General features: G+C 49.9%; 6 protein-coding genes across 6 annotated transcripts; 3 read left to right on the top strand and 3 right to left on the bottom strand.

Annotated features, from left to right (window-relative positions):
- Window positions 1-1,418: 1,418 nt before the first annotated feature.
- Window positions 1,419-2,392, top strand: FOBCDRAFT_30303 (sterol transporter). The gene is made up of 3 exons (XM_031178919.3): window positions 1,419-1,780; window positions 1,835-2,051; window positions 2,102-2,392. Exons 1-3 carry the CDS (start codon window positions 1,572-1,574, stop codon window positions 2,216-2,218), a joined length of 543 nt encoding a protein of 180 aa, XP_031044806.1. The 5' UTR covers window positions 1,419-1,571; the 3' UTR covers window positions 2,219-2,392.
- Window positions 2,393-2,565: 173 nt separating this feature from the next.
- On the bottom strand, window positions 2,566-3,100 carry FOBCDRAFT_200292 (VATF_NEUCR vacuolar ATP synthase subunit F (V-ATPase F subunit); the record flags this gene model as incomplete). Its single annotated transcript, XM_031178920.2, has 4 exons — window positions 2,566-2,706; window positions 2,756-2,893; window positions 2,947-2,982; window positions 3,044-3,100. 4 exons carry the CDS (start codon window positions 3,098-3,100, stop codon window positions 2,566-2,568), a joined length of 372 nt encoding a protein of 123 aa, XP_031044807.1.
- A 112-nt stretch (window positions 3,101-3,212) lies between these two features.
- FOBCDRAFT_159430 (uncharacterized protein) lies at window positions 3,213-8,866 on the top strand. The gene is made up of 5 exons (XM_059608389.1): window positions 3,213-3,765; window positions 3,829-4,939; window positions 5,500-6,585; window positions 6,651-7,399; window positions 7,457-8,866. The coding sequence occupies exons 1-5, from the start codon at window positions 3,520-3,522 to the stop codon at window positions 8,738-8,740; spliced, it is 4,476 nt and encodes a 1,491-aa protein (XP_059467087.1). The 5' UTR covers window positions 3,213-3,519; the 3' UTR covers window positions 8,741-8,866.
- Window positions 8,867-9,396: 530 nt separating this feature from the next.
- Window positions 9,397-12,508, top strand: FOBCDRAFT_221135 (aconitase family-domain-containing protein). Its single transcript, XM_031178923.3, has 4 exons — window positions 9,397-9,798; window positions 9,859-9,890; window positions 9,956-10,030; window positions 10,106-12,508. The coding sequence occupies exons 1-4, from the start codon at window positions 9,699-9,701 to the stop codon at window positions 12,230-12,232; spliced, it is 2,334 nt and encodes a 777-aa protein (XP_031044810.1). The 5' UTR covers window positions 9,397-9,698; the 3' UTR covers window positions 12,233-12,508.
- FOBCDRAFT_221132 (uncharacterized protein) lies at window positions 12,509-13,725 on the bottom strand. Its single transcript, XM_031178926.3, has 3 exons — window positions 13,565-13,725; window positions 13,352-13,513; window positions 12,509-13,297 (listed from the first exon to the last, which is right to left on the bottom strand). Exons 1-3 carry the CDS (start codon window positions 13,623-13,625, stop codon window positions 12,585-12,587), a joined length of 936 nt encoding a protein of 311 aa, XP_031044813.2. The 5' UTR covers window positions 13,626-13,725; the 3' UTR covers window positions 12,509-12,584.
- A 719-nt stretch (window positions 13,726-14,444) lies between these two features.
- Window positions 14,445-15,437, bottom strand: FOBCDRAFT_239046 (uncharacterized protein; the record flags this gene model as incomplete). Its single annotated transcript, XM_031178927.2, has 4 exons — window positions 14,445-14,624; window positions 14,721-15,016; window positions 15,112-15,197; window positions 15,427-15,437. 4 exons carry the CDS (start codon window positions 15,435-15,437, stop codon window positions 14,445-14,447), a joined length of 573 nt encoding a protein of 190 aa, XP_031044814.1.
- Between the last annotated feature and the right edge of the window lie 1,186 nt (window positions 15,438-16,623).

Raw genomic sequence — 16,623 nt, 5'->3', positions numbered from 1 at the left:
CTTCCATTTTCCTGTGACCTCTTCGAACTCGACAGCTCGAGTCTTTGGTAAATGGTGGCATGCAACGCGAAGCATGCACCGACAGCCGAAGGTGACTTCCTTCCTCTGAACTGGCAGACCTTCGCTGCTCCCCTGCCCCCGTCGTGACGAAACCTTAGCCTCAAAGACTCACACCTATGGAAGTGGGGAAAGTTGCACCAGAGGTAACACAGCATCAGGGAGCAAGAAAACTTCAAGCCTTGACCTGGGTTGCCAAAATTCACCAATCCAAAGACTCGTTTAAGCCTCTGCTAAATTGGCCTAATATATTTGTCACCCATGGTATACGTCCCGAGTTTTGTGTTCCCTCGGCATGGTACACACAGTGTGATATCAAGTGACGAATATCGACTCGCGGGCAGGGGTTGACCTATCGGCAAAGGTCAGCATGAAAATACGCATTGTCCAAACATGGAAATGCCATTGAAGCTCCTGCTGAGCTATACATACGCCAAAAGCCAATAGCAACACCAGGCGACCAGCCCAAAACCGGTGCGTCTCACCGTGACCCAACTGGTGAGGTCCTTCTTGTGGTATGTCGCTGTGACATACCATAATGATTCCGACACCCTTCCTAATTCCCAACAGGAACCAGCCAGCAAGCGCTAGATGTCAGATGCAGGAGCAACCGCATGTACAATTTCATAGCAAATTTCCCATATTCCTTCTTCATGCCCGCCGCAAGCAGCAGATCACAATGAAAGATGGTGATAAATCAAAAATTCCGCCCCCTATGGTCCCGAAGGACAATAGAGAGTAGAGTGACTCCGCGGGTGTGCAATGCAGGCCCTCCACACTAGAAAGGCCAATTCTTGAGCTGGCTTTCCTGAGGCAAGGTAAGTATGAAGAGTTCAAAACAGGTTGGAAGAAAAGCACGATTATATACCAATGTCTGAGCATGGCCCGTGCACGAGGCTTCGACTTTTGTGCCTCAGGTCGTATGTCGGTCAGTAGCGCTAAGTTTGAATGGCTCCATGGGATTGGAAAGTGAGGAGGCTGGGCTTGCAAGTCGACATGTTGAATGTTCCACCTCCGCAAACTTGAGACAGGAACCTGCATGAGAATGAGCATGAGGCAGGTAGGTAGCTTTTGACTCTCATGATATTGCAAAACGATTATCAACTCAAAGCCAATAATTTATAAGCTTTCTTTGGCTGCCATACAAACTCATTTCGTCAATTATTATAATGGCTTTCATGCTCGAGACTTGATTCAATCATTTGGTTCTAGACTCTTGGCTCCATGATAAGGTAAGGTACGTAGCTTCTTGGTGCACTCGGATGCCGCCCGCGATCATCTGCAAGGCGGTAAGGCATCAATTCCCAGCCGCTCTCGGCCAGTCGTTGGACCAAAAAGTGGAGGATAAGTCCCATGACGCACTCAACACTAAGCCACTTGCCATCACCATTCTGCCCTGATAACGACTCTCTCATCTTCACACGACTTCAATCATCTAATTACTGCTTCGTATTATTTTCGCAAACATCACCATATCCCACAGCCCATCAAATTTCGCGAGATAACACCGTGCGATGAGATTCTCTACCGTCACCGCATGTCTGACAGCATGCCTGGCCCCAGCGGCTGCTCTGAGCGTTCTCAATGGCAAGGCTCCCGATGTTACTATCAGCGACGACCTCAAGATTCCCGGCGACTCTCCCCTCGAACTGTGCCCCGGAGACCATACTGCCGACCTGATCAGGATTGACAAGGTCGACCTTGCTCCTAACCCTCCCAAAGCGTACGATTCACCTGCTTATACTTGCACAACCATGAGATACTAACATCTTGATAGTGGCCAGGAACTCTTGATCAAGGCTAAGGGAATAGTCAAGCAGAAGATTGAGCAGGACGCTTATGTTCTTCTGACTGTCAAGTATGGACTTATTCGCCTTATTAGCACCAAGGCCGATCTGTGCGAGCAGATTGGCAATGTCGACCTGAAGTGTCCCGTCGAGGCTGGTGAAGTCGAGATCACCAAGACTGTAGACCTTCCTGCCGAGATCCCTCCGGTATGTAAATAACCCTTGCTTTTCCCATACCTGTTTCTAACTCGCTCCAGGGCAAATATACTGTTCTGGCCGACGTCTTCACCGCCGATGATGTCCAAATTACCTGCCTCACGGCAACTGTCACTTTCTCTCGTAGCAGCAAGGGCTTTTTCGGCAGCGATCTGTAATTGGGACTACGGCGCATTCATAACATACACATGATGGCATGACTTATCGTTGGGCACGTTCTCATGGGGTTCTCGGTTAACGTTTGGTTTGGCGAATCTTCTAGCTCTTCTCGAGCAACCTGCAGCGGCTTTAGATCTATTTAGCATATCTGATAATGAGTCCATTGCATCGAACTCTACCCTGCATCTGTGTAATAGGAACTGCCCTGCACAACATGAAGTCGAAGAAGAAGAAAAAAACGCAATGCTGGCCTCAAATCATGTACGGCCATGCTCACTGCTGCCTCTATACCATGCTCGCTCCATTATCCCGAAACAAATCCTTGCGCCCAGTGAAACGACGTCCCCTACTCTCCAAAAAGGCGTCGCACTCGTCTCAATACACTATCCTTCTCAGGGTCGTAGGGGTGGTCTTTGCTTGGGATCTCCAACACAGCAGGGAAAGCCGCGGTATAGGTGTCAATGCGATGTCGGATTCGGTCGGCGATCTTCAGGAGAGTTAGTTCAGCGGCAAAAAGAATCGGAACGTTGTCTAACATGTTGATTGATGAGTACGATGCCAATATCTTTGCGATCCTCAGTGAATCGATCAAACGCGGCCTCAATAGCAGCTGTGTCGGTCTTGCCATCAACAACGAGGAAGTTCTTCTGAGCATCGGCGCCTGTAGTCACATGCTGTTAAATAGAGTTAGCCCGTGTAGAGAAACTGAGCAGTGATTGAGACTCACGCCGATACCCGCGAGAAGCAGGCCTGTTACGGAGTCCTAGATGAGAGCTACGTCAGCGCAAGCTTTCGAACAAAGAGCCTTTCATTGCAGCACATACTTCGTCGCCGATGACCGCGAGGAATTGACGGTCCTTGTAATCTGCTTGCGAGGCCATCTTGATGAATGTGGACTTGTGTTTACGCGTCCCTCTTGTTGTTGTTGATGGCGCTGAGTTGATGATTGGAGTTACAACTACGAGGAGGTCGGCGCCTGAAGTTCCGCTCCGCCTGGGAACCTGGAAGCTCTGACCATTGCGAGTAAGGTAAGGTACTGATTGATCCCCACGTCAGGTGGATGCTGCAGCCTCCACTGGGTTTCTACTGGTCAGCTTCAGGCAGGTACTGTACTACTACCTAAGTGAACAAAGAATTGGCCTGGTCCTTAGCAACAGTGAGCTCAAAGTAAACAACATCCGGCCAAGTAGCCGCCTTTTCTTTCTTTATTACTTTTGTGCCGACTCGCGACTCTCCTCCCTGGTATTGCGATCGCGAATACGCAATTTCAAAGGAGTCAATACCCTGCAGTGTGCTCAACATGCCACGCCTAGTTCGCCGGCAGCCGCTCAGAGAGCGTATCATGGCTGCAATCAACCCCATGGACTTTTTGCTTTGGCTATCCGAAGAACTGGAAACGAGAGATTGGGATTCAGCTTCTGTTGGAACACAAATGGGCCTTGCCATGAACTTCGTCTTCTTACTTGCGCGCGCGAATTCAGGATCATCAACCCCAAGTGACGACATTTTCAGTGATGAAACCAGTTCAGGGTGGCTATCATTCTTGGTAAGTTCTCGTCTTCTCAGACTGCTGCATATCATATCGAGGCTAACCACATATATTGTAAAGGTCTATCCGCTGGTATGGGCCCTCATAGCTTTCTCTTTCACCAATGCTTTCTACACGATTACGCGAACGCGCAAGTACCGACTCTTTCTGGCCAAGGTCGACAAGCCGCTTTCGACGCCTTCCGCGCGACGTGTGAAAGTGAACCAATCGAGCGCATCGCCTTCGACGCCCCTGAGCTATCTCGCGAATCTGATAACACCAGAATCTGCCGAGTCGCGAGCCCACCCAGACAAGACATCAGATGTTTGGGAGCTGTCAGTCTGGGATCCTCTGCCAGTGTCCTTGCGCCTGGCTTGTCTCTTTGGCCCTGGACATGTTTTGGTGTACATGATCTTCCTTCCTCTAGCTCCTCTCGATCCCCGACCAAGTGTGACGGTTCTGAATACACTCGTTCTGCAGGCCCTTATTTCTGCTCAGCTTCTCTTCTTCTGTTCTCGATTTGCGCAACAAGCAAAGGATAAGGCCGTGATTCAGGAGCAAGTAATGAAAGAGTATGATACCAAGTTTGTCCACCCCCGTCTTCACCCTACGGTGCGCGATATCGGCACACAGTTCTCGACAGACCAGCCCGACGACTATCAGGAATTTGTACAGACTGGGACCCCTACAGTTCAGATCCGTCATGGTTTCCAGGTCCACTCTAACCCATACACTGGAACGGATCATACCCCTGAGGAACGATCCCTCACCCCAACCTCCAACAACGTAATGAAGCCTCACATGTTCACGCCTCCCACAGCAACTCGACGCTCGGAAGCTTTCAGACCCGCTACCAGCCAGAGAGGCACCGTGCCTCGTCATAGTTTGCCTGCAGGCTACACATCAACTGGGACATCTTCGGGAGTTCAGGGAATGAACTTTGGTGGAAACATGGGCATCCACACCCATAACAAGTCACCCCTCAAGAAGGCCACCAGTCTTAATGAACTCAATCCCCAGGAAGCAGCATCTCCGCGTAATTCTCGAGAAATGGCAGCCTACGAGCAACGAAACTGGGGAGCAACAACACCATCGAAAAAGCTTGAGAGTCGTCGTCTAACAGGTTCAAGACCTAATGGAGGCGGCAACCCCTTTGCTGGATTGGGTCGGCAACAAGCACCCTCGGATAATCGTCATCCGCGATGGTAGCTTTCCAATTATTATCTTGTTTATTAACACATTTAACCGCATTGAAACTGAGTGTAGCCTCAGATAGCAAGGATTGGCGTTAAGATCTGGCTTCTGAATAAATACCATAGAACACCCTGAATCCCCTTTACCTATCTCCATCGTCAGCTTGTATTTGATGATTTATGCCTGCTCTGATACTGTCGTGATTTTTTATTATGTTTTAAGCATCAAGGGATATCGGAAACGATGGCAGGTGGGAGAATTGGATGCATTCGTTGTGGTTTCCCTTGAAATATCGTTGTGGTATATACGAGGAAGGCGAAGTTGATGGCTTCTCGGGATCCATGCCCATGGTTTACTTGGTGTGACGGATCTTTTCTTCGACAATCACTCCTGATCCTCGTATCCATAACTGCTGTCTATACCTAGCGCCTCTCATCTCGCAAGTTTGAAAATATTACAATCACTAATCACCCCGTTTTACCATACTATCGTTAATCAACGGCTGAACAATCAACAAGAGTAAAGTTACTGATCAGCGACGCGATTGCTTGCACCTAGATATGTCTGAGAAACCACATTGGTCATCATTACGCCGCAGGGCAGCATTGTCTGACCATCCTTCCCTACCTTCACGTCCACAGACTCTTCCTCAACACATGGATGATTCCGAGAGAAGACTAACACTTGGAGATTTGGGTATACTAGCTAAGGAGAGACAGGAACCTACTCGGAGTGCCACATTAGGGGATGTGGCAGATTGGTTCAGGAACAAGCTTCCAAGTCATCGTGCAGAGAGAGGAGGAACATTGAGAAACAACGGGGGTTGGGAAGTCGGAGAGGCTGCTGGCAATTCTTCCTCTCAACTTCAACACAAAGTCAACAATCGAGCATCAGCACAGCATCACTCTGCCTCAAATCGCCGAGGGGGTCAACGCAGCAGAACCGGGGGTTCAGATCGCCTTGTGGATTGGAACACACCGAAAAACCTAAGTGAAGCAGTGCCTGAACCAACGTCCGCATCTAAAGACAAAGGGAATGAGCCTTCACTGCCGACTTATCGCAGATGGAATGAATTCGGTTCCCTGAGAATAGGCAAGAAGCGCGGTCAGAAGAAACGGAGTGACAGTATAGAAGCCGAGAAGGACAAAGAAAAGCAACCCATAAGGCGCTCTTCCAGAGCTCAGTCCTTTGCGGCAGTCATTCAAGGAACGCCTAGCATATTGGAAGTTCTAGAAGCCAATCGAAAGGCAAGGAGAAAAGCACGAGAGGACCGGGAAAGTTTGAGAGAGAGCGGAGATTACCTGGGAGTTCAAGGTATCAACCCGCAGACGGGTATTCTTGATTTTACATCGGACAGTGGAGAGAGTACGCTGAGCTCGAAAACGGAACAAAAGCTACTGAACCTAAAGGCACAGGCCAAGAACGCTTTATCGGCTGCCGAAAGAAAGGAGGCCGAGATCGAAATCGTCAAGATACATCTCGACCACGAAGTCGAGAAAGCACGACGACAAGAGAAAGCAGAGAAACAACTGGAAGCTTCTGTCACTGCCAAATGGCGAAGGGGGACACACCAGTGGTCGTCGGTTCAGGAGCCTGATTTGAGCCCGATTGCCCAATCACACAGAAGTACTTCAGTATTCTCAAGTTAGTATTCTAATCTATGCCACCTTCGCCTTGACACATCCAACTAAATCCGTCTTTCGATTTAGGGGGCCCGTCACACCGAGACTTAGATATGGCAAAGGAGGAAGGGCTGATCGACTTATACCTTCCTGTTCTTCACAATAACTCAAAGGAACGGTCCGATGAAGAAGTCCCGCCTGCTGTACAACCCAAGGAAAGCTCCAACTCATCTGACACAGTGATCAAAACCCCTCATAGACGCAGCCTGGCAAACCCGTCTCCTTCAGCCTTGGAGCTTTTCGAGAATGACATAAGTTTCCATAACACAAGCGAGCCCATGCTAGACAGAGATCAGATCCCAGAGTCGTTCCTTGCATCCGCGCACGATGATACACAGATACAAACGGCTTTGGACGAGACACAACATCTGCAAGGGAACGAGAAGTTCCACGAGGCGGGCGGATCGCTGGCGCACCACAGAGACCAAAACCAACACTCCAGTTCTTTTTTAGAGAATGGCCTAGGAGGGGCAATAGAACCAGGAGGAACCCAGAGACCTCGAGTGTCAATCAGCAAGGACTCTTTATCGGATCTCTCGATGAAACCAAACCTCACAACATCCAGCACCAACCACTTACTAGTGAAGAGCAAGATCGAGATACGAAGCCAACACGAGAACAGCATCCCAGAAAGCTACGTGCAAGATTTGACGACCACCCACGAGAAATCCACTACCCTCCCGACAACATTGGAACAGTCCGCGTCAAGTTCCCCAGAAAGCCAGTGCCAACACACTCCAGTCTCGACATACCATCAGCAAGTCCTGACAGGACGTGTATAGAACCCGCACCAAACAGGAAGCCCAAAGATACGGTCCAGTTGGGAGCAAGAGGCACTGAACAGTTCAACGCCGTCTCCAACAGTCCTACTGCTCCGGCGACGAACATTGAAAGCTGGGATCACAAGCGGCCCACTACCCCAGAACGAGGCAGAGCGGTCAGCAACTCGAGATCCCCTCACCGCTCCTCCATTTCTCTTGAAGGAAGCGACAGTCAAAGAGAAGCTGCAATATCCACCCACAACCACCAGAGAAATAACACAAACAAACCACCAGATAATCAGAGGGACTCTTCCCCAATCCTTACATCAAGTCCACACGAAACCCGTGACCAAAGATCAAATAACCGAGCGGGTTCGGACGCAGAGCGCGAATCACGACATCACGAATAGGTGCGAAGTCAAGGGGGCGTCTGCATCCACAAACATCACCATCATTACTGGGTGCGACCAGATAACATCGAAATACCCCCCGAAGAGAGGTCAAGAGGCCGGAGAGGGCCTACAGCGCAAGCGCAGGCTAAGTCGGGTAACCCACAACCTGAGGAGATTTGGCACAACGCCAAACAGCTTGGAAGCTTCCCCAGAGAATCGTGGACTGAGTACATTGCTGAAATCGGCGTCCGTGGAAGAGATTCAAGTGATCGATACTATATCGGAGAGTCTTCTCGAGGAGTCGAGAAATCAACCACAGGCACAAGGGTGCGACACCATGGGGGAACTGTCAGAGGCACCAGCAACGCAGGGCCGATGCAGCAGTTCGTCAACATCCACTTGTACAATGGACGTCAAAAACATCGAAAAGGGGGAGAACACGGAGAACATTCCTCAGAAAGCCGGCATTCAATTGAGCAATCTGGATCTTCTATCTCAAATATATATGCCAGGAGTCAGCAATCGAGCAACGGATCCGGGGATGCACGTGCCAGGCAGTCTTCTAAGACAATGGAACGCCGAAGACGGCATCGCAGATCTTTCCAGTAATAGATCTCAGCAGGGTGTGACGGGAGGATTGTGGGATGCTATCAAGGAGTTTCTGTGTACGATCAAGGGGTACAACATACAGCTTTTGAGATTGTACTGGAAGGCGGTGAAGCCTGTCTTTGATTACAGTTCCCCGTACTGGAGAGCTACAGATCGAGACAGCGATGGCTGGACAGATTTGGCGAGTACTTGTCTCGCATTACCCCTTATATTCGGGTTGTTGGTAATATTAGTATGGGGTATGGAGTTAACGGCAATCACAATGAAGTGCAGGGAAGAGGACTGGGATTGCTTGGTTGACGAGGCACTGGCGATGTTTCGGCGGAGCTTGACCGGAGTCTACATGGACGACTAGGTACACAACGGCCGGGCGGATACCCGGGAAAGGACCGGTGCCGGAGACAACATAGCCCGGGGCAAGCCGCACGCCGATGGCGGATGCGGAGGGAGGTAAAAATAGATGATACATAGTACGTCTTTACGATACAGAATAAATACCCTGATTATCGCATGGTTAATTCTGAAATTGATTGTCCTGTCCACTTTGTATTGATTCTCCAGTGTCTCAAGTTGTGTTGGCTTTCCGTACTCATAAGGCTCATGTTCAGGTAACACTGTGTAAGAGCCAACCGAAATCTGGTGCTATTAGCTAATTTTCAAATGTCTAAAACTCGGCATTGAGTGAGGCAAGTCAATTGATGTCGTAATTTAGACCAGGGTAGAGCCGTGGAGTTTGGAAAGGGACCAAAACTGAATGGCAATCGGAGGTCTTGGACTTTTGACATCGGAGGTTGAAAAAGCAGCGATCAACGAGCAACCAATAGCAACCAATTATTTAGCAATCAGTGCAGGAGGCAGCTGTGGGTCTACCCCGCGCTGGCGCCCGTCCTGGGGCTTCTGGCCTCTTGGTGAGCTCCAATTGCTGACGGCCGCAAACGGACCCCTCCGATCATCGGCGCCTTCGTACCAATTCTATGAAGCTCGTGGAATTGGGCAGGAGAGGGGCGCTCAGATGAAATTTTGTTGATAAACCCCAGAAGGAGACGCCTGTTTTCTAGGTAATTCCAGTCCAATTCCTGACTTCTTCTTTCTTCAGCTGCATCATTTCCTCTGTTCCCCTGTTTAAAGCGGAGTGTTATAGCTTCCTCTCTTCACCTTCACAACTCCATCAACTCTACCTTCTTCTTCTATAACCAACTCCGTACCTTCTCACCCCGCATTCGTGATATCTCCTGTTCACGAGAGTCATAACTCACTCCGTGTCTTCAGTACTATTTCAAAGTCATCAACTCAGGGTGGTCATAAACATCAAAATGCCTGCTCCCGTGGGTAACCCCCAGACCCTCTACGATAAGGTGTTCTCAGCACATATCGTCGACGAAAAGCTCGATGGCACAATTCTTCTCTACATCGGTACGTTTCTGTGTGTTTAACTCTGCTTATGGGCAGTGAACTGATGAAGTTGACCAAAAGACCGGCACTTGGTCCACGAGGTGACATCACCAGTAAGTTTAACTTCCCCAAAGCATCGACGTCATGTTCCGAACATCCGCTAACCAATTACCAACAGCAAGCCTTCGAGGGTCTCGAAAATGCAGGCCGCAAAGTCCGAAGACCTGATTGCACTCTCGCAACCACTGATCACGTATGCATTGCCAAACAAATGAAAACTACTGTAAATGGTGGTCAACAGAGCATTTACTAACCCTGGACCCTGCAGAATGTCCCCACCACATCCCGCAAAGCCCTGAAGGACATTGCTTCATTCATCGAGGAGGACGATTCGCGAACACAGTGTGTCACTCTGGAGGAGAATGTCAAAAAGTTTGGTGTCACATATTTCGGCCTGGGCGACAAACGACAAGGTATTGTCCACATCATTGGCCCCGAGCAGGGCTTCACTCTCCCCGGAACCACCGTCGTGTGCGGTGACAGCCATACCTCAACACATGGCGCCTTCGGTGCCCTTGCCTTTGGTATCGGTACCAGCGAGGTTGAGCATGTCTTGGCCACTCAGTGCCTCATTACCAAGCGCAGCAAGAACATGAGGATACAGATTGATGGCGAGCTGGCCCCTGGCGTCAGTTCCAAGGACGTCGTCCTCCACGCCATCGGCAGGATCGGAACTGCCGGAGGTACCGGCGCCGTCATTGAGTTTTGCGGGTCTGTTATCCGTAACCTGAGCATGGAGGCTCGCATGTCCATCTGCAACATGTCCATCGAGGGTGGTGCCCGCGCTGGTATGGTTGCCCCTGATGAGATCACCTTTGAATATCTCAAGGGACGCCCCCTGGCCCCCAAGTATGGCTCCGAGACCTGGAACCAGGCTGTTGCCTACTGGAAGTCTCTCCAGTCTGATCCTGGCGCCAAATACGATATTGATGTCTTTATTGACGCCAAGGACATCATTCCCACCATTACTTGGGGAACCAGCCCTGAGGATGTCGTTCCCATCACCGGATGTGTCCCTGACCCTGAGACCTTTAGCAGTGAGAGCAAGAAGGCTGCTGGCCGCCGCATGCTGGAGTACATGGGCTTGACGGCTGGAACACCAATGGAGGACATTCCTGTCGATAAGGTGTTTATTGGATCGTGCACCAACGCCCGAATTGAGGATCTGAGGGCCGCTGCCAACGTTGTAAAGGGGCGAAAGGTTGCCGATAACATCAGGCGCGCCATGGTTGTTCCTGGCTCCGGTCTTGTGAAGGCACAGGCTGAGGAGGAGGGCCTTGACCAGATCTTTGTTGATGCTGGTTTTGAGTGGAGAGAAGCTGGATGTAGTATGTGTCTGGGCATGAACCCTGACATTCTGGCCCCCAAGGAACGATGTGCCAGTACATCCAACCGAAACTTCGAGGGCCGGCAGGGTGCTCTTAGTCGAACGCACCTCATGTCTCCTGTCATGGCAGCTGCTGCAGCTATTGTTGGTAAGCTTGCCGATGTTCGCAAGCTATCACACTACACCCATCAATCTGCCTTTAAGCCCCGTGAGCTCCCTGCGGAGGAGCCCCATGTGGACGAGCGAACCAGGGATGACTCTGAGGAGCGAGAGATGATCGGAGATCAGCCTCAGGACTCTCAGCCTCACACCAACACTCTGGCCAGCGCTGGAGGTGCTGCTTCTGGTCTGCCTAAGTTTACTATCTGGAAGGGCACTGCGGCTCCTCTGGACCGATCCAATGTTGACACCGACGCCATCATTCCCAAGCAGTTCCTCAAGACAATCAAGCGAACAGGTCTTGGTACCGCACTATTTTACGAGCTTCGATACAAGGAGGATGGGTCTGAGAACCCCGACTTCGTCCTGAACCAAGAGCCTTTCCGACAGGCCAAGACTCTGGTTGTCACTGGACCCAACTTTGGATGCGGCAGTTCTCGAGAGCACGCCCCTTGGGCCCTTCTGGACTTTGGCATCAAGTGCATCATCGCTCCCTCCTTCGCTGATATCTTCTTCAACAACACTTTCAAGAACGGCATGCTCCCCATCAGGATCGAGGACAAGGACAACCTCGAAGCCATCGCCGCTGAGGCTCGTGCCAACCGCGACATTGAGATTGATCTGCCCAATCAGCTAATCAAGAACGCTGACGGAGAGACCATCTGCTCATTCGACGTTGAGGAGTTCCGCAAACACTGCCTAGTCAATGGTCTCGACGACATTGGCCTGACCATGCAGCAGGAGGACAAGATTGCCGAGTTCGAGCGACGCATGACACAAAACACCCCATGGCTCGACGGCACAGGTTACCTGAAGCGTCCCGGACAGGGCGGCAAGCTTGCCGCTAAGGCCGTGCCTGTTCCCAAAACAAATCGGGGCGAGGAGAAGAAGGAGCCCCTCGAGTGGTGATTCGAACCAAGCGATGAGGGAATGAAGAAATGATTTAACGGCGAAGGGATCTGGGTTTCTGGCATATGATGATTAGCATCTGGCTTTTGTGGTTTCAAATATTTGCTTGGGTTGATGGACAAAAAGGATTGCTGGCTTTGCTCGCACTGAATGCAAAAGCACAAAAGATTTGGAGTATATGTCAACTCGTAACTCCTGAGAAGATTTATGAATCAAAACGATCACAATTAATAGCAACGGAATGAGACGAAAGCTCTTTTATACGATGTAAAAACCGGTTCCTTCAAAAAATGATGATTTGGAACACTCGTGCTATCTGATTAGAGTGTGCTACGAGGTCAAGAAAGCAATATTAGTCCCCCTTTTTGATCTCATCGCGAAGGATACCGACGTGCACCACGAAACCGGCCGAAGGTCGCAGTTCTGCGGGCAGTACACTATCAGAAGCTCTCCAGACATGAAATGAAGTTGAAAATGCCTTTAACCAAGACTCGAATACTTCGTCACTTCGAAGTTGTTGCCCAATGACACAGACACACGGCCGTCTTTCTTCATCATCAGCAAAGGCCTCATCATCAGAGAGTCTTAAACGGCATGCGTCCGCACACGCCTGAACGAAGGGGTCTACCAAAGCATAGTTATAAACACAGTCACAGGCGACAACGGCGTCAAAGCTACGAGCTTCATCAGAACCGGTAAGAGACGGGGTTACCTCATCCGTCTCCCAATCAAGCGTTGTGAAGCGAATGTTCGGCTGTGCTGCACCATGCCCATGTCCATGGCCACTTCGTTTCTTCTTGCCCCGACCACTCGTCGGTGTAGACGTCCCCGAGCTAAACGCAGAAGAGAAGTTCTCGTCAAGATTGCGCTGAACGAGACGCTGCACGTAGGACTGATCGGTGAGGACATAGCGTGCTACGCGTGGACCAAGGGCTAGGGCACTCAGGGGGGAAATGCCACAGCCGAGTTCAAGTATGGAGGCGTTTGAATGGATGGTATTGGCGAGAATGGGATTTGACGGGGAAGAGAGCCACGAGGCGAAGCTGGGAGCTATCTTCCATAAGACTGTATCTCAAGTCAGCCTTTCCTCTTGAGTGAGTATGAGAGGGAAAAATCTACCAGCTCCTGTTGTTCCACCTGCGCGTGACGATGACAGAACAGTAGGAGATTGATGAATAGTGTAGTCCCGATCAGCAACAGAAACATCGACGGAAGCAGCACGGGAGTCGACGAAGCCAAGATTCATGGAAGGGATAGGCTGTGAATACAGCATGAAAGTTTCTATGCATTTTTAGTGAGGCCTGCATGAGTGGAAGCATCTTGTAAGCTGACCTTCTTCTGCGTCTTCGACTTCTGGCTCAAGATTTGCCAAGAGACTATTTACAAAGTCCATCGTGAGATATTATTTATTCTGATAAAGCGTGGTAGGAATTTTGCGTTGTGCTAAGTGCTAAATAGAGCATTTCGTTGAAAAGGGTTGGTCTAATATGGAGATACCGAGATAGTGTGAAAGCGATTGATGCAGCCGAGTACGGGAGAGTTTAGTATAAGTGGATCCCGCTTTATATCAAATATAAGGTAGGTAAGTACACATATCAGGAACTGGAAAAAGAATCACCTAGACATGCCCCTGAATTCTATGGCATGATATGAAGTAATTAAGCTACCCGGAAAGACAAACAGTCATGACTACCCCATGTTAAGCTGCAATCGATTCGTCAGAGACGAAATATATCAATATACCGGAAGCTCACAACAGAAATCGAGCTCTCACATCCCAGACAACGTCTGGGCCCAAGCATGATAAACTAACCAATACTCAAAATCTAAGCATGAGACCGTATAAAACCATGGAAAGAAAGAGCTTGTGGTCGCCATGGCGTCTAAGCAGTCAAATCTCAAAGCACTCTCATAAACGCAAACAAAACATTCACAATCAATGAAAATACAGAGCCTGGTATAAAAACAGCAAGGCGATTTATTCCGCAGTCAAAGATCCCTCGAGTCGCGTCCTTGTAAAGCAAGAGGCCGTGCGCTTGGGTCAGAGACAAACAGTGAAAGCAAAAACATAAAAGCTCCTCACACTCCTGGCCAGTATGGCACCCATGGATCCTTCTTTTCACTTGTAGGTGTTTGTCTTTGATTTCATTTCCTTCCCTTTGTTCCTGGCTCGTATTCCGTTCATGTCGTTGTTGGTGGGATCTCGTTACCCCTACACCAAACCGTCGTAAAGAGATAGCGCTGAGACGATAGTCTCGTCCCGTTTGCTACCCTCCTTGAACTCCTCCATATCTAAACTTCCATTCTCGTCCTTGTCCATCATGCGGAAGATCTTCCTCACTCGTTTTTCGGGGGTATCTTCGTCTTCGGGTAGTTTAACCATAGAACCGACCTATTGATGTTTAGTAGGGGTTCATCCTTCAACTCGCATTCCCAGAGTCCTATGGGAACATGACGCTACAAGGCTGGGCGCTAAGTCGGTACTCACCATCTTGTAGATAGCTTCGACAATCTTGAGCATCTCGTCATAGCTAATCTTGCCATCGCCATCAATATCGTACAGCTGGAAGGCCCAATCCAGCTTGTCCTCCATCTTGCCTCGGCTAGTAACACTTAGCGCGCAGATGAATTCTTTAAAATCAATGGTGCCGGACTTGTCGCTATCGAAGACGTTGAATACATAATCGGCGAACGAGCTCGGATCTCCGAAGGGAAAGAATTGTCTGTAGATTTTCTGGAACTCCTCCTTGGTGAGTGTACCCGAGGGGCAGTCCTTGAGGAAACCTAGCTCTGATGTTAGACGCAATTCCAATCTTATGAAGCGGTGCAGACTCCTGATATATATCGAGTGAGAGTCCGCGTCAGTGTCAGAGACTTACCCTTGTACCATTGCTGAAGCTCCTTCTTGTCGAAATGAGTCGACTTCTGCAACTCGACGAGCTGATCTTGGGAAAGCTTTGACTGTCTGCATAGGCACAGCGAGGTTAGTATCGTTGTGATGTGGTCGATCCCTAAGTATAATGACGTCCGTCCCTAGCTTCCGCGGGGATCCGAGGTTGACAAATGCGCTTGCGACTCGATGTGATTCCTGGCGCCAAGTGACGCAAAAGACACCGAGACACGGAGACGACAGGGCGAATAATACGGTAAAGCGACCGCCCAAAACAGCAGGAATATGTTGGAGATAAACTTACGATTTACCCATGACGCCTCGGACTTTACGATGTTATCAGCGGGGGGTATAGAGAGCGCGAATTGCGCAACGGTCGATCAAAGACTTGGACGTCTGGGGCTATCTTTTAACTCGAAGGAAATGAGGAGCTCTCGAACCAAGGCGTCGTAGTGAGGATGAGGATAAGGACGGCTTCTTCTAAGAATCGTTTATCGGTAAGAAACGTGGTAGATGATGATATCGATGTCGATGTCGATAGCGGGAGAATTGCGGGTGGAATAAGTAGGTTACGTTGGGGCTGGAGAGAAGCGAAGCGCTCAGTGAGGGGAAAGCTATTAAGCTCTCAGGGTCGTGCGACAGTAATAGGCGAGGAGAAACGAGTCGCAGTCGTGAAGGGACACAAGAGAAGTAGTGGCTCAGGTAAAAGTCGGTTCAAGCAGAGCAATAAGAGAAGAGAGATGGAGATGGAGATGGAATAACTACCTGCGTCGTAGGTAAGAAGTGGAGGCCGCTAGATACTGATGCAAGGTGTTAGGCCAAGCAAGCAAGGCAAGGAAGGGAGGAATATGGTGAGGGTGAGGCGGGAGGCAGTCCAGTCCGACGGGGTTAAAGGCGATCCAACATGGCAACAACTCCGCTGGAATAAAGTCGCCTCCCAGCACACCCTTCAGGGCATCATAGGGGTCTCAGTGCAGTATTAGGCACTGGTAGTTAGGGGACGAGTTAGTGGGGGCGGGGTTTCTGGGTACCAGAACCCCGCTGTACTCCAAGTGGTCGGGTCCGTGATGCCATCAATGCAATTGGTAAGCGAAAGCGCGCTCTGAATGCAGTCTCGACCCATTGGAAATCTGGTTTTTCTTTCGCTTCTAATGACGAATCCGAAACAGTCCGTGAATACGAGGATCCGAGATCTCCAGAACACCCTGCTTTGCCTGTGCAATAGACTGAGCGACCACAGTATCACAATACTGACGCTGATACCGGTCCTCAAGGGACCTTGTCTACAAGACCAGCTGCCTCTTTGAGCCATCATATGTAGTCCCAGCAACGATCTACCAGAACCATCAAAGAGGCTGTGTCTTTTTCGATTTTTCGAAGCGTGGCGACCAGGTTATCCACGCGTGCAACCAATAACCCAGCACAGGATTGTGGCTGTGCTGTCATATCTAGCCTGTTCTGGGTTATCATTCTGATCTGCATGGATTCTTTTGCCGTGATT

Source organism: Fusarium oxysporum, chromosome IV (genome assembly GCF_013085055.1).
Source record: "Fusarium oxysporum Fo47 chromosome IV, complete sequence".
In the NCBI taxonomy this organism is placed as follows: domain Eukaryota; kingdom Fungi; phylum Ascomycota; class Sordariomycetes; order Hypocreales; family Nectriaceae; genus Fusarium; species Fusarium oxysporum.
The sequence above is the reverse complement of the archived record's forward strand: the minus strand, read 5'-3'. Positions and strand labels throughout refer to the sequence as shown.

What these genes read in the sequence shown, in the direction of transcription:
- FOBCDRAFT_30303 (XM_031178919.3), top strand. Translation starts at nt 1,572, where the DNA reads ATGAGATTCTCTACCGTCACCGCATGTCTGACAGCATGCCTGGCCCCA. An exon ending in GCTCCTAACCCTCCCAAAGC is followed by an intron (nt 1,781 to 1,834) that starts GTACGATTCACC and finishes ACATCTTGATAG; the next exon opens with TGGCCAGGAACTCTTGATCA. An exon ending in TTCCTGCCGAGATCCCTCCG is followed by an intron (nt 2,052 to 2,101) that starts GTATGTAAATAA and finishes AACTCGCTCCAG; the next exon opens with GGCAAATATACTGTTCTGGC.
- FOBCDRAFT_159430 (XM_059608389.1), top strand. Translation starts at nt 3,520, where the DNA reads ATGCCACGCCTAGTTCGCCGGCAGCCGCTCAGAGAGCGTATCATGGCT. An exon ending in CAGGGTGGCTATCATTCTTG is followed by an intron (nt 3,766 to 3,828) that starts GTAAGTTCTCGT and finishes TATATTGTAAAG; the next exon opens with GTCTATCCGCTGGTATGGGC. An exon ending in ACAAGCACCCTCGGATAATC is followed by an intron (nt 4,940 to 5,499) that starts GTCATCCGCGAT and finishes GCTTGCACCTAG; the next exon opens with ATATGTCTGAGAAACCACAT.
- FOBCDRAFT_221135 (XM_031178923.3), top strand. Translation starts at nt 9,699, where the DNA reads ATGCCTGCTCCCGTGGGTAACCCCCAGACCCTCTACGATAAGGTGTTC. An exon ending in CACAATTCTTCTCTACATCG is followed by an intron (nt 9,799 to 9,858) that starts GTACGTTTCTGT and finishes GTTGACCAAAAG; the next exon opens with ACCGGCACTTGGTCCACGAG. An exon ending in TCCACGAGGTGACATCACCA is followed by an intron (nt 9,891 to 9,955) that starts GTAAGTTTAACT and finishes AATTACCAACAG; the next exon opens with CAAGCCTTCGAGGGTCTCGA.
- FOBCDRAFT_221132 (XM_031178926.3), bottom strand. Translation starts at nt 13,625, where the DNA reads ATGGACTTTGTAAATAGTCTCTTGGCAAATCTTGAGCCAGAAGTCGAA. An exon ending in AGTCGAAGACGCAGAAGAAG is followed by an intron (nt 13,514 to 13,564) that starts GTCAGCTTACAA and finishes AAAAATGCATAG; the next exon opens with AAACTTTCATGCTGTATTCA. An exon ending in AGGTGGAACAACAGGAGCTG is followed by an intron (nt 13,298 to 13,351) that starts GTAGATTTTTCC and finishes CTTGAGATACAG; the next exon opens with TCTTATGGAAGATAGCTCCC.